The sequence below is a fragment of the Pleuronectes platessa genome, chromosome 20 (assembly GCF_947347685.1).
Source record: "Pleuronectes platessa chromosome 20, fPlePla1.1, whole genome shotgun sequence".
Classification (NCBI taxonomy): domain Eukaryota; kingdom Metazoa; phylum Chordata; class Actinopteri; order Pleuronectiformes; family Pleuronectidae; genus Pleuronectes; species Pleuronectes platessa.
The window spans coordinates 12,372,504-12,388,725 of NC_070645.1; the positions used below are offsets into that span (position 1 = coordinate 12,372,504).

At 44.5% G+C, this 16,222-nt stretch overlaps 1 protein-coding gene across 1 annotated transcript in view; it reads left to right on the plus strand.

The window, feature by feature from the left end:
* ofcc1 (orofacial cleft 1 candidate 1) overlaps positions 1-16,222 on the plus strand; it is a 56,073-nt gene that overhangs the window by 13,535 nt on the left and 26,316 nt on the right. The window contains exons 10-14 of the mRNA XM_053413062.1: positions 1,140-1,266; positions 5,131-5,373; positions 8,884-9,032; positions 9,229-9,343; positions 10,220-10,547. Of these exons, the coding sequence (XP_053269037.1) occupies positions 1,140-1,266; positions 5,131-5,373; positions 8,884-9,032; positions 9,229-9,343; positions 10,220-10,547 (962 nt within the window). The remainder of the gene's footprint in view (positions 1-1,139; positions 1,267-5,130; positions 5,374-8,883; positions 9,033-9,228; positions 9,344-10,219; positions 10,548-16,222) is intronic.

Here is a 16,222-nt window from a genome sequence, read left to right on the forward strand (position 1 = left end):
GTATATCCTCTGCATGGTTTCTCCTGTCGGCGGGAATTGCATTGTGGGTAGTCTGGCTCGGGGGCACGGAAATCTGTCCATGTCATTGGGCTCGGAGGCGCATCAATTCTCGGTCCATCCACTTTAGAGATCACACGTCACATCTCGCGCGAGCGCAAAGCCCCCCCCGCGGGCGATTCGCTTAGCATGTTTAAGTTTTTAGTAATTATGGACTACCACGCCGGCTGACGTGATAAAATCAAGAAGCTACTGTACACATCGGTATCTCCTCTCGTGTTTGGTTGCTTTATGGGTGGGTGGTTGTCAGGCACCAGCCCTGTCAGATGAATGTGGTTCGGAGTTTGGCGAGATGACCTCCTCTCGACAGCCTTGAACCCTGCAAATTCCTTCTGATATCAATGGTGGGTGGCTATTAGACATGGGAGACTTTCTATGCATCACCTAGGGCTACATTTGCCTGAAAATTGAATGAGAAATTATTTCACTTTTTCTCTCCACCAGCCCTGCGAAAGAGAAAGAGAAAGAGAAAGAGAGAGAGAGAGAGAGAGAGAGAGAGGAGAAATAAATAAAGACGAGACACGCGGAGCTGACTTGTAGTTTTGTAGCAAATGTGTAATTCATTTGTTTCCACTGTTTCTGATTTAATGGAGGTCGAGTAATTGCATTAGGAAGCACACTGTGCCTTGTTGTGGACTGATGAAAGCACATGTAATATTTTTGATAGGCGAACACAGCGTAGGGAGAGAAAAGGGAAAGAAAGAGCCGGCGCCTGCCTTTGATGCCGAGCATTTATTTGCTGAATTATCCTTCCTCTCACCAGCATCTTATCCCCAGTCACAGGCAGGCCGGGGCCCCTGTGATATTGCTTTATTCTGAGGAATTAAGAGAGGTGGCGAGGAGACAGAGCGAAGCAACCGCTTATTACATTACCGCTGATAAGATTGAAAGGCCGAGAAAGAGAGAGAGGGGGGGGGGGGGGGGGGGGTGTGGTGGTGTGAGGTTGGGGGGGTTGTTGTGGTGTTTATTAGATTGAGTTGATACAGATTGGAACAACAGAGGGGTCCAACATGCAGGTGGCTGTTAAAAGGGTTTCCTGTGTGCGCGTGTGTGTTTGTGTGTGTATGTGTGTGTGTGTGCAGCGGCAGAATCACCGAAAGCCCGTCGCTCCGAGTGCTGGGGGAAGGCCAGGAGGAGGCAATGGCCAAATTCGAGCAGATGACGGAGCGCCCGGGATCCTCCTCCTCGGCGTCACGGCCCATGTGGCAGGTAAGGTGTGACTGTGGACTGAGGAGCACACAAATAGGAAGTGACACGTTCCCTAATCTCCACACGGGAGGATTCGCGGGCGGAGACGTCGGCTCTTAAGTGTTTACGGATCTCCGAAGAAGGGTTGTTTGTACCAAAACAGCCCAATGATGAAATTATGTGAAATGCTGTGATGAATGGGACACGTTAGAAAATGAGAAATTATCTTCCCCACTATCTAGCATTTCTATTCCTTCATCCCTTTCATGACAGGAGCGGATGCGACACAAAGGCACACACTCTCACGAGAGGAAGCACTGTTCAACACTGAGCAAAAGGCTCGCTTATACCTATTCAATCCCATTATTTTTATACAGCATATAACGATTTTTTTCTGGTGTGTGTGTTTTTAGTTTTCTGCATCTAAGTAGGAGGAAAAAAGGGAGTTTTTTGGAGAGGAAAAAGGGGAAAAACTGAGAGAGACTGGGGAGAGAAAAGGGAATCAAGTGGAAGCTGCAGCTTTAGCGGTAGCGTCTCCAGCTGTGGGAGGAGTGTGTTGTTGTGCTGCATCTGGGGATGAGGCTGCCATGCCACCGTGCTGGCTTAAAGATGTAATGAATCTTCAGTCGGGGGCTTTCCTTCCAGGGTGACAACTGGCTTTGAGGAAGGTTGTAAATGCAGGGGAGATTGTGGTATAATTCCTCAGACTGGCATTTGTGCCCCCCAGTCACCATTCGATTATCTCCCAAATTGCTGTGTTTCACTGAGATAAAGATTTTTTATGGCTTGCTGACTTGAAACAACCGGCGCAGGCAGAAGAAGGGGAAAAGGAGGGAGAGGGAACGGGAGAAAGGGAGAGAGAGAGAGGAACCAATGGCCAAACCTGCCACGCATAGTAATTCCCTTTGGTAAATGACAAAATCTTTGTTTATATGACATTTCCCTAAAATTACTGCGGCGAGATGAATCTGAAATATAAAATGTCACATTTGGCATGCAAAACTATGAAAATATATTTCTGTGCAAAATTCATGAAGGCATTTAATTTAGAATGTGTTTAATAACTAAGGCAGCCTGCATCAGTAATCCTGCCTGGAGGTCCCAAAAAGATTGTCATATTTATTCTCTGCTTTCTTCACCCCCCCTCCTTCATTCCGAAGCCAACATTTTTTAAGGGTAAATGTTCATTGTTAATTAAGATTTACTAATTAAAATGAAAATAATTAACGAGAAAGCGTAATCTCTGAATATTAGCCCATACTTAGAAAGAAAGGAAGTTTTTGTATGTGGCATTTCCTGTCTCTATTAAGAGCACATTCTGTGTGATCAGTCAATGTGTGGAAAGCCCTGAAAAGAGGTTTCAGCGAGAGGACGGCCGCTTGCCAGCAAACACCACGGAGGATCCCTCGCTCGAGCCTTTGATCTCATCTGTAGGAGTGCTGTAATGTTATGGCACTTTAGGCACAACTCAGGCTCGGGGCAAACAAACCACCTCTGATATGGAAAATTGGCTCGCTTCACCTTTTACCGTTGCCTTGACATCTCGACTGTCTCCCTCACGATGCCTATGCGAGCGCGCTGGCAAGATAATAACAATACCTCTTGAAATCACACAGAGTGCAAATTGTGATGTTATTTTCTTTATTTCTTTTGCTTCTTTCTTCTCCTTCCTCCTCCTCCTCCTCCTCCTCCCCCTCCTCTTTTCCCCCCCTCCTCCCGTCTGCATGCACACATCTCCTTCCAGCGAGAGGGTTTGACGGCCTGCGTCACCTCCTTCCAAATGTGAGATGTGTGGGCTAAACTGCTTTGCCACCAGTTTCACTAATTTCCCTTTTGCCTCAAATGTTGTGGTTGTTTTTGGCATGCGAGGACCAGTGTTAATTTTGGCAGCTATTTTTGATTTAGTCTTAGTCTTAGTCTTTTGACGAAAATGCATATTAGTTTTAGTAAAATGCATATTAGTTTTAGTCATTTTTATCCTTCTCAGTTTTAGTCTAGTTTTAGTCGACGAAAGCGAATTACATTTTAGTCTAGTTTAAGTCACATTTAATAGCCACATTAACTCCTTTTCTTCTCTTCTCAGGCCCAGGGACCCTGTGTTGTGTCTAAAACTGCATAATAGTCTAGCTTTCAGTACTCAGGTTGTCCATTCGATATCCCTACCAGCATAAGTCTATAGCAGGGGTCGGCAACCTTTACTTACTTATTTTGCCCCCTCTTCCTCCAAATAAAATGTGTCTGGAGCCTTGAAACATATTTGATAACAAAGCTAATAAAGTTGAATATAAAGTTATACTATACTAAACTATAGTTTGTTGCATTTACGAAATTATAGAACGACAATAAAGAAAACTCTTGACATTTTATTGCTGTTTGTACCTGTTACAACAAAGGAAAACACAGAACAGTTATGAAGAGAAGAAAATACACAGGCAAGTGTAGGCCTACTTTGAAATTAATTAAACACAGAACTTTGTAGGGTTATTTGAGTCCTCCCAATATTTGTGGGAAATGTATGAAATAAGAAGAACCCTATTTTGAAATAAATAAAAACATATAGCTGCAGCCTAATAGCTTAAAAATATATATTTTTAAGCTAAATATATATCGCCCGCTCCTGATACTTCATGAAGGCCTGACACGATGATGTTTAAAACAATTATTATGACTTAGTCAACCACCAACATTTTCGTCTCGTCTCGTCTCGTCAACGAAAGTTAAAATAGATTTAGTCATAGTTTTTATTTTCAAAGATCCGTTTTCGTTACGTCTTCGTCTCGTCTTCGTCATGGAAAAAAGATCGTTAATAGTTATCGTCAACGAAATGAACACTGGCGAGGACGCTCACAGTTGGGAGATTGAGGGCATTCCTGCAGGGCTTAGCACACAACTTCCCCCCCTCACTGACAGTACCGGGCACCGCAAGCTGCTGCTGGGCAAATGTGTGGTAGTGTGAGGTGTGTCTGTAACACGGGGAAGACAACTCAACTGTACAGCAAACATTAGACATCTGTTTGTTTTATGACAGATTGGCAGATTTATGAATCTTTCGCCGCTTCCTTAACATTTCACTTATTCCCTAGAGAACAATTTATGGGAAGCAATGACATTTATCTGGGGGACTGATATTTATGAGTTTGCAATTAACTGTATATCCAAATACAGATCTGGATCGAGTGAACTTAGTTGTGGTTGCATAAGGGCGCTGTTAGATGTGTATGAATATGGGAACACGGGGTTGAATTTGAAGGTCAGTGACTTGTGTGCTGGAGCCAGGTACTTAGCCCCTAAACGGCTGAATGGAGATCAGTGGCTGGAAGCCCGGAGCTGCACTGGTCATGTCTTATAAACAGTACATGACTGTGCAGCTGGACCAAGGAAACATACCTGAGGTTAAAGAAGACGACTACCAACAAGTGAAGGATTATATCATCACATTTTTCTGGGTAAAATGTATTATTTAGAAGTTGTGAGATGATGGACAAGTTACTCTTTATAAACTGTAGACTGATCAACACTAGACAGACCTAACAAAACCTTACTCCCAATGTGCTGTTGTGTGTTTTTTGTTTTCATTGTATGGCCAAGATACAATGTTGGAAAAGTAGGGGGAAATGATAAAGTAACTGGTAGGTTTATGTATGTGTGTTTGTGTGTGTGTGTATGTGTGTGTGTGTTTGTCTCAGAGGCAGGTTAGCTGTTTACCTTAACAGGTGTGTGATGCAGTAGTTGCAACAAACAAACAACAGTCATAACAGCTTCAGCTCAATTCATCTGATTTGCACTTGCACCATATTCACAGTGAATTGACGTTAACGTCTTACTCTCGCTTAAAGGGTATGACAACTAGTTAATGGGATATTACAATCAAATCTTATGTTTCAGATGAACCAGAGCACGACTCCCCAGCCCGTGGAGGTGTGTGTGTGCTGCCTAAGAGCCGCAAGGGACAAACTACCCAGGGGCCTCTACGCTGTCAGCCTGTCCCTGTACAGTCGTCTCGGGGGTTCAGCTCTGGCTTGGCGCAGGGAGAAGGAGGAGCACCAATGGGCTGTGACCACCGAGCCGGTCGAGCATCGGGGCCGCTTCCACGACACCAACCTGCACGTTAACCAGAGTCTGTTCACGGTGAGGAGGGAGATCATTGATTGGTTAACAATGCCGCCCTCACAGCGCTGTTGGTTCAAACCCCAGATCCGGGAGTAAGTGTGTTTCCACAAGTTTGGTTAATTTGTGATTCTGAACTGCCCGTAGGTATAAGTGTGAGTGTGAATGGTTGTTGGTGTCTATGTGTCCGTCCTGTGATAGACTGGCCACCTGGGATTGGTTCCGGCCCGCCCACAACCTTAAAGCTAGGGTAGGTAATCCTAGATGAGCTAGCAAGAGCAGGCCGACTTTTCTGTGTTTCAAGGAACAACTTACTACCTTTAAAAGACAACAATATGTAGCTGATGGGTTGAGGTGGGACTGTAGGAATCTCAAGTAGTTTTCCACACTTATTTTTATTAGATAATTACAATTTTGAGATTGATGAAGGAGTAACAGCTTCAGTGTGACAAAGCGTAGGTAATTCAAGATTATTCACATAATTTAAAAATCGAATAACTCTGCGCTCACGTCCTCTATTAAGGTTTTTGACAGACAATGTGGTTTTAGTCAACAAGGGAAGAACAGAATCAGGTTGTGATTTGTGACTGAATAAAAACCCCCCTTTATATGTTGCTTGGAGAAAGCTGCTTTGACTTGTGGGCTTTTTTTCTCTTTCAACCCCCCCAAAAATTTGAATAAATATAAACATGTCATCTGAAAGCAATTTTGCCATTTAGGGACGCCGAATTAAAACACACTGACTTACAATGACATGCTTGAAGCCTTTCATATGACATTCAATGGAAAGTTTTTGAAAAATCTGAACAGAAAAACAGTCCCTTCGGATAAAAGCAAACAATAAAACATACTGTGCTGATATGACAAAACCACAGTATTTCCAAACACCTCTTCCACTTTCTGTTTCCCATGGTTTCATGAGTTGCGGCGGAGACGGAGCAGATTATAGATTGAAAGGGTTATGAGAAGTTATATTACCGTAAAAGACGGGCATATGAAAATATGCCACACGCATAGGTTTTTGTTTGTTTGTTTGTTTCTTTTTTTTGTCTCACCAGGAATCTCCATATGAATAAAACAACAACTTTTCAAACGTGACATTTAATCCATACATGTAAATCAAACCCCGGGATCAATTATTCATTTATATAAGAAAATAGTGTTTTATTGGAATGAAAAATGAAGTACAAATGCAGTGAAAAATTTAGTGTCGCCTCCACGTGTCTTTGAGCATCTGTAACTTAGCTGAGCTGGATCGTGGCTAGAAAAGAGAATACGTAATTGAATAATTGTATAAAAGTTAAAGTAAAGTAAAAGCCCCAACCTTTTTTTATCCAGGGCGAAAATAAATAAATAAATAACTTCAAGAAGCAACGTAATTGAAATATGAGCACATTCCTAAACCTCCTCATATGAAGGAAAAACATCCTCTATCTTTTCTTTTCTGGGGAAGAAAAGATAAAACATACAAATTCTGGATGGTTGAAATTGACCAGTGGATTAGAAATCTTTGTCTGGGTTCATTCATTCATGTGTGCCACACGGTACAAAAGACCCATGAAACAGAAGCCACTTAATCCACTGTCCCTCCTGATCCCATAGAGGTTTGTTCAGGCTCAGCCAGGGCTCCGTCACTCTTCTGATGGCAACTCTAAAAGGCCTTAGCTGAAGCATCTGAGCAGATATGGACAACTGTCAATGCGCTGGTGGGCGTATTCACCGAGCCAGAGCATCCAGATAATATTGTCTCCAGCTCCCATCAGACATAAAGGACGGGGTAAAACCCTGGCATGAACTGAATGCGGACCTGGGATCTGATTCAGGGGTAAAAACAAACAAAAAAAAGGTTTTAAGCGCGGCGTGGTAAAAGCCTCATGTCACTCTTACTTTGCTCCTTCCCCCCCCCCCGCAGACGCTCAGGCACACTTTACAGAACAAACCTGTTGTTGTCGTCCTCATTGACAGCAGTGGAGACGCTGATCAGATTCGTCTGAGACTATCAGGATTGGCCCGGATGCTTTCTCTCCCCCTTGCCCACACTGTGGCGTGCGATTTCAGGAGTGCTCCCAGTGCCTTTGAGGAGGAAATGAGGAATTATTGATGGTAGGAGGAAGCCAGGAGCTTATTTTCCTTTCCTCCCTCTCTTTCACTCTCTGTCGCTCTTTTTTTTCCCATTTTTTTTTCCCATTCACCCTTTGTTTGTCTGGGTTTTGGGATTTAGACGGAAACGGAGCGTTTCAGTTGGAGATGGCTTGGATATGCCGGCAATGGGGTGGGGGTGGCAGCGAGGGGTGGGAGTCGGCTCAAGAAGAGTTTTTACCCACCAAATGCAAAGATATGATTCCAAATGTAGATGTTATGGCAGGAGCGAGAAGAAGAAGGAACGAGGGAGGGAGGGAGGGAGGGTACAAATAACGATCCGCGAGGAAGAGCGTTTGCCTCTTGTCTTTCCACATTCGAACAAAGCATTTCGCCATCTTTCACAATGATTGCCATATTTTTCCTCCCTCCTTTTTGCGGACAAATTCACTTTTAACAAAAAAACGGAGAACCCGGTCTGTTCTGCATTAAACGGGACATTTTCTAATGATTTAAGGGTAAGGCGTTCCTCCAGCAGCGAGAGAACCCTCTGATTCCCATGCTCCAGTCTAACAAACCCTGCACCGTGCACATGCCAGCGTCTCCGTGCAGGCACTTCATACACATGCGCCCGTACACGCACACAAATCACTATTTATGCAGGTCATATTTCTCGCAGTAAATGAATAATATGAAATATCCTCAATATCCATAATCCGTGATATTATGCCATAAATTTGTGTCCTGAGTCATATGCGACTACCCATCATTTCTCAGGTGCACACCAGCAGCAGATTAGCGTGGGGGGGCGCGGGAGGGACACACATGATTTATGTGTTAAAACAAATCCTCTGCTTTTTTTCCATTACAACTAATAAAGGGATGAAATATTTCCACCCGGTGATGAATGGAGTGGCAACCGCCTCGCTGTCAGTTCATTTTTAAGCGAAGCCTCCGCTCTCTGGGTAAATAAGAGTGTTTGCCATCCGGCGCCGTAACCACTAACACTTTTTTGCTGCGTGCGAGATACTTTTAATACCATCAGTTTGATTGATGGCGTCCCCGCTCCATCACAGATCCAGTAAACGGTAAAACCCCGCAGAGTGCAACGGCACTCTCGGGTTCTTCTGCGCCCTGTGTTTGCCCGGACGACAGGATTTATCACTCACAACATTTGTTTTGTTGGACGGCTGACAATGGCGGTTGTGAAAGCTCTTGAAAGGAACATGGCAATAAGTTGAAAGAGGATTCAAGACTAGGATGTAATTAAGTGGCTCCCTGAGGGCTACAGTCCTGATCGTTACCCTCCGTTGTTTCTGTTTTGCATTGGCTTTTTTGCATTGCGAGTCCTTGCATGTTAACTCGCCTCGCACTCCATGCCTGGCCTCGATGTCTCTGCGTATGGCCGCCGACCCTGAATGACCTCTCGCCCCCTTTTCTATGTTTGTGCAGATTTTACCCGCAGCCCGTGAGGTCGTCCCCTCCATGGTGCTGATATTCCAACTGATCGCTCTGCCGGGAGCCAGCAGCCACGTCAGCTCTGTGGTGGCCTGGGGGGCATTTCCTGTTTGCCACCCGGGCCTCGGCCTCGTGCAGGGCAGGTGAGCTGTTGCACCTCGGGGGTATTTCAGTTCACTCAAGCACTAGGATGTTGAGCATGATATTACACAAAATTATCATTAATTATTGGATTAAATTTCTGAAAAAAAAAATGTAACACAACTTGTCGGACTTAACGTTTTAGTCATGCATCAGGTTGTGAAGTGACAACTACTGGTTGTGTGTTTATCAAACCAGGTTCAAGACGCCTCTTCTCAGGGGGGAGCCCAACACACAACTGGACCAGTTTAAAAAAATTGAAGGCCTCCTCTCCTCTGATCTTGACCACTGGTTGTGCAACATGTACTTTCAGGTGTGTGTGTGTATGTGTGTGCATGTGCGTGTGTGTGTGCATGTTTCTTTTGAAGATTCTAATCTGTTGTGTCTGCATTTTATGTATATGATTGTGTGCAGGTATACGTTACACTTCTGACTATGTGTATGTGTGTGTGTAGATGTGTGTGTGTGGTTTTTACCCCAACTCTGACCCTAACTCCGTTTATTCAGGAGGCAGGGTGGTGGGTCTGGGGGGGGGGGGGAGCTTTCGGATTTTCTCTGATACAAAGCCTTCACGGAGAAATTGGAAATTGGTCCCAGAGAGCAAACGGCAAACAAAGAGCAAACAAGAACCACATCTTTTTTTTTTTCGCCATGCAACCCTGGATGCATTTTGACCGGATGCAATGATTAGATTAGTAAACATCTTAATCAAATTAAAAGCCAGAACAAAGCTCTGTGTCTTGGGGTTTTGTCTCTTTATTTGTCCCTCTTTGACTGTGACATGTTGTTTGTATTATCATCACTGTTGTGTACAGTTGCTTTGATTTCTGACGGATGTAAACAGCCGTCCTCTTGAACATCTTTGCCGAGCGAGGGGCATGTACGACATTCGTACTCGTCACAATTAGGCTCTTAATTGAATTCTTTTAGGACCTTATGACACACTACGACAGCCACTAATAGTTGGCAATGGCCGCAGGTTGATCACTAACACCTGCAGTGTAACTGTGCACACATGCTGTTTCCCCAGCAAACGGCCGTGATGCAATGGAATATTATGAACATAACTACTGATGGCATTAACGTGAAGAGGTTATATTAATCTTCACTGAACCCATATGTTGCCCTGTAACACGCAGAGACGCACAAACATACCCCCCCCCCCCCCTCCTTGTTTGTTGTGTTCCAGGTCAAAAGGCTCCCGTCTGGGGGGCCGGAGCACGGCACCACTGCACTGCCCCCCCCTGCTAACCCCCCAGTGGAGCCCCGACCCGACGGCCAACACGACCCGCTCCAGAGCCAGCTTCCACTGCAGCCCCAGCCCTCGTCCCAGCCCCAGCTTTGCACCCAGTCCATTCATCCCCAGTCCCACTTACACCCCCAACAGCAGCCTCACGCGGGCCCCAGCGGTGGAGCAGGAGAGCCCGCTGCGGTGTATTCTCACCGGGGGTCTCCTCTCCACCTGTCAGCTGATTCCGCGTGCTCCGCCTCCTCTCTGCCAGGTAGGGATCCACCGCGTGAACCCCCAACTATGACACAGTGGGGAGAAAATGTCACCGGAATGTCACCGGCGTCTGGATGAGGAGAATGGCAGGTGTCACTTCGAGAGCGGCACTGCGCCGAGGTGCTGCAGGGTGGGGTTGGTTTCGAGACAGTAGGTCAAGCTTGACAGGTGGGGGGGGGGGGGCTACATAAAAGAAAAGGTTGTTTTCTCGGTGGGAAGATATGTAAAAATCCAACAGATACACATATAGCATTAGTGCTGGATCAGGCAAATATTTGAACAGCGAGCACAAACCCTGATGGACACAGCTGATGGACCTGTAACCGGTTCAGATGAGGCTTCTTAGTAATACCAACAACACGGCCCGCTTCAGACCAACCCGCTGCAGTACAAAGACATGCACCCGCATTATGGAAGCTAATAAACTGGCAAACTATTGAATTTAAATGTCCTCATTATACTTGTAACAGACAGAGAGACAGCTCTGCTCCAAACTGTCCTCGAACTATTAAAAAAATAAAAGAATTAGAAAATAGGCGGTGGGTTCTCGAATTGACAGGTCATTTATTGAAGTCTTTATAAATATATTGGAAAAGTATTAGACCGTTTACATATACATGGCAATGCAGTTCACCAAATCTACTGAATAAAAACAATATTTTTGATTTCAAATTTGTATTATATATCTGTCAAGAATAGTGTTAGGGTTTTTTAGGAAACAACCAGCTAAAGCTAAAGTTGAGTTTACCAAAATGTTCCACTTGCCCTTATTTTAACGCATGCGATAGGCTGATCTGACATTTTCCCTCCAAAATAATCCTCAAATTAGGAGTTCATTCAGGTATTATTATGATCATATTCACAAATCTCTCTTTATTTTTCCGGGGCCCTAATACTCACTAATATCAAGCAGGTCACTTTCAGTCTGGTTCTTGTATTTGACTAAGATCCCCTCTCTGCAGTTCAGTGAGTGATGCCTTGTAATCCATCATGTTATCATGATTACTGTCCTGAAGTTGTAATCTGTCCAATTATCCAGTGAGAACATTCAAGTTTCAAAATGTAATCTGATTACCTTAATTTCTTATCCTGGAACAGATGATGAAATTACCTTAAATAGCAAAAACGCAGCGACTAGAGAAATAAAAATAGTTAGGGGCTTTCCTGAATCTATATGAAGTTGAAGCTCCAGAGGCTCTGTCGTGGTGAACAGAGAGATGACAACATTATACTCAGGTTGCATTCAGCATTGTAGCACTTGAAGGAACGTTAAGCTTTTACTTTAGATTTAGTTTTCAGGTACTTTGACAAACATGTTGTAATGTGTCAGTTTCTTTGGCCTTAAACATTTCAGGGTTTCATCTTCACAAACTTTGAAATGATCCTGACATGTGACTTCCTGCCAGCATTGTTACATTTTGGGCTGTCACAGTGTTGTATAACTATGTATTATTTCATGAGCTATTGGGATTTTAATAATTGTAATAATAATAGTGATAATAATAACTTTATTTGTATAGCAATATTTGTATTTCAAAACAGCCATTACAAAGTGCTTCACAAAGAGGACAAAATAAGAATACAACAAAGGCAACAAGTTAAAAAATGTCATCTAGAATAAAAGACAGTAAATTCTAATATACAAAATCAATGACAATAATATCACAGCATTTAAAAATAATGGTAAAGGAAGACAGTCTATGGACAAACCTTTTTGTGGTAATGCACAGAAACAGAAATGCTAAACTGATCACGGCAGTAGAAGCATTCGGCTCTAGAATGGCCTTGAGTTTTGGAGCTTGCGTGTTTCTCCTGCGTTTTTGAACTTCTCCTCAGAGTGCTCTGGTTTCATCCGCCGGTCCAAAGACGCTGAGGTCGGGTCGGTTTGAAACTCACATTCCCAGGTGTGAATCTGACTAGATGACAATGTGCTATAGTCTTATAGTCTTCTAATCCCAATCTTCAGTGGGTTAAGCGTGAGCGTGAACAGTCCATCAGTTGTGCAGAGGACTGATCCTGGTGCAGTTGTCCCTCTTATCTGGTGGTCCGCAGAAGGTCACACCACAATTGTAACCACATCTGGACGAGGCTAATGGCTTCTGTTAATAGTAATTGTATCCACTTCCTTCTTTTGAAAACACACTTTTCTTGTTTCCCACCTATAGTTCCAAGTCGTCCAGCATCCTGGCCCGCAATCAGATCCACTCTCATTCGGTATTGATCTTCTACAAAGACGACTGGCCAGCTTCTTTGTTATTAATACATCCCCCCCTCTTTTTCCTTTTCCTTCCCTTTCTTCCCCCCCCCCCCCCCCCTTGCATGCACAGCTCATCTTTATTTAACAGTCCTCAAAAGTTTCTGGGGTGCTCTGCTTTAAACATCACACAGGCTTTTTAATTACAAATGAGTTGTGACAGGTCTGCTGGGTAGCACCCTGGCCCATTTTAAACATGATGCCGGCTGACAGCTTGGCAGTGTTCTCCCAGCACTGGAACATGTGGAAGAAATTGGTCTTTTACATTTCACAGCTTGTCGCTTCCTCCGCCGGCTGACCTGTGACCCCCCACAGAGATCCCAACGCCCACAAGGGAAGTGTCCCCAACAAACCGACCGCCTTTCCAGAGAGAGAGAGAGGGAGAGCGAGAGGGAGGGAGCCGCTCACGATGGGAGATTTATGTTCTGCCACACAAGGCTAAAAAAGGGCTCCTCCTTAACACACAGGGCTTACACGCAGCCTCGGCCGTCACGGACACACATCATCGCTGCCAGGTGAGGAGGTTGCTCGGGAAGTGAACCCAATCCCTAAGTGAAATACTGGATCAAAAGGTGCCCCCCCCCCGCGCAACACCTCGTCCACGCCGTTCCCCATAAGCCGACCTGACGTCTGCGTCCCATTTGCATACAGATCCCGTTCGTGTTGCATTACCTCTGGAGTGAATTATGGCGTTCCGATGACGAGATGCCGAGGAGGTTTGAAGGGAAGCGATTGGCCAGACAGCTTCGACCCCGGCCAAAAAATGGAAAATCCAATTCAGCGAGGAAAAGAGGAGCAAATGATCCCCTGTTCCTCTTGTCAAGTCGGAGGGTTTCAGGCATTTCCTTCCCGTTTCATGGCCCTCTGTTTCTCATGTGCGATCGCTTTCCCCGTGCATGTGACGGCAGTGGTTTTTTTCGTCACTACCCATTTGTCTCAGAACACGGGACAAGTAGACGGAGACCTCTTGTCAGTGCAGAAAACGTGCGCCCCGGCAGAGTTTGACAGAAACACTGGAAGTTTGTATTCCTGAGGCCTGAAGTTAATTAATCCCCATTGAAAAATCCCAGTGAATGGTGAGGTGTCTATTACAGAGCGAAATCTGACATCCCAATCCGAGATCATGACTGGCAGCTTTTCATTTGGTTTTGATGGCTGTTTTTTTTTTTGGGTTTCATATTAACTTGCCATTGGACGATAATAACTCAGAATTACCTGAGTTGACTCGTCCGAGCGTACTGGAGTGTGTCTGGCTTCTTAACACTGAAATTAGCTAGAGGCCCACTGAGTTAAGTGACCTTTTACATTAACTGCATGATCCAGTTACATTGGGTTTGCATGAACCCAAATGACTAATTAGATTAGCCTCTCGTTTCATGATCGCCTTTAGTGGATCCCTGTGAGCACGCAGAGGATTCGGCCATGCTCGTACCGCTGCCTCATTTCTCTTCCTTTTTATTTTTTTGGTTTCTTAAAAAATACATGGTAACATCCATCCCTTTGGGCACAGATGGGCGATTTCGAGGATTTCCTCCTCTAACGTCTGCTTTGGAGCACTGCCCTGCACTTTCAGGATGTCATCCCCTCTGGGCTGGTCCCAGTCATCAGGGTTTTCAAACCACAGCGTGACATCATAGCCTCTCAATCAGTCGCACTCTGCATCCCCGCCAATTAATTCAACAAAGTCCGGATTCCAAGCCAGTGGATTCAACCTTTGAAGCCGGTTTGCAGGGATGCACATGTGATCCCTCGCAGTGGTTTGCAGTAAACAAGGCGGAAGGACAAATACATAACATGCAGGACTAGTACACGCAAAAGGGACTCCGAAACGCAAGTGAGGATTTTAAAGCGCGTCAGACTTTTCCAGTGAGTGAAAGTCCAGCTGTCAAATATACATATCAGTTTGGATTGCGTGTCTGTTATGGTCATTGAAATGCAAAGGCTCGTAAGAAAAAAAAAATGGCTCTTGTGTTTAGCCAAACCAAGTCCTCGCCGGATCATAACAACCTTAACACAAGATCCAAACACCAGATTTGGACTCGGGGGTAATCCGTGAGTCACTGACCTCTGATTCCTCTGTAACTTTGGACCAGTCATCAGGCAATTAGGGGCCTAGGTGAGCGAGAACCGCCATCGCCGGCTCGGTTGCGTCTTTCCAGCAACGCGGTGATGGGAGCTCGACAGTGTTACAGCCCTCGGGCTTCTCTCCTTCCTCGGCCTGTTCCTGTGTGTGAAGCGGGAGGAGAAGAAAAGAGGTGTGTTGGGCTGTTGAGTTATGCATTTGTGAGGTACATGCTACGCTCACTTTCTACCCTTGGAAAATGTTTGTGCATGTATGCAATATTAATATTTCTGTTTGTACGTCTCTCTCTGTGTGTGTGGGTGCATGTTTGCGCACTGGATGAGTTTGTGTGTGCCGCTTTTTAACACAGCTCAGAGCGCAGGGGGATAACAAGGAGTTTGTTGTTGGCCTTGAGTGCCCGGAGAGGCTGGAGTTGTGGCAGCTCCAGCGCTCTTAGTTCACGGACGTAGCCCTTAGCTGTCGAGGCTGTCGATGCTGCCTCCGCGCTCATTCTGGTTCCACAGCGTTCTGCCCATTAGCAAGTGGGGCCTTGTGTAATGAATGTGTGTGTGTGTGTGTGTGTGTGTGTGTGTGTGTGTGTGTGTGTGCCGGTACAGTCTAAGAAAGCTTTCTAATCCATGGTGGTCCTGAGTCTGTGAGTTGTTGTTGCTAATAGAAGCTGAGGTGTGTGTGTGTGTGTCTGTCTGTTGTGTGTGTGCAGCTGGCAAAGGGCTGTTTGGCTCTGACTGTCTGCAAAGAAGCACACGTCAACTTTGTAATGTAATATTCGCTCAAGTGCACTTTAACTCTAAGAATTTAAGCCATAAACTAATAAAACAGTGGACTTCAACTTGAATTGTAAAAAGTGATTTTGTATTATTTTGAAAGTTAGAAGCACAGAGTCCGATACATCTTATTTGTAGTTTTTGTTAAGCATTTTGAATGATTTATTAAACAGAAGCTATGTTTATAATCCACTTGATACCTACACAATACTAATTGGAATCTAAACAATGACATACAAATTATTTCTGCTCTGAAATTACTATGAGAAAAAAAATGAAATAATACAAAAATGTGTATTTGGTCAATAGAAAAAAACACAATATTTCAAATGACTATGAGCAATGTGGTAGTAATTAAAAACTATATCAGCGCCAGAATAAAATCAGATTTAGTGAGCAGGCTTCTGTCATTCAAGATGATTTCAGCTGTCAAAGAGATTTCCGCGTTGCAGATGTATGAAATTATTATTGCTAATAAATTAAATCCCAGAGCAAGGGGATGAATTATATCATTATCAGCAGAGGTTTCCATATGTATTATATAGATGTGACTTGTTCCACAGGGGGACACAAAGTTTCTTACAGAG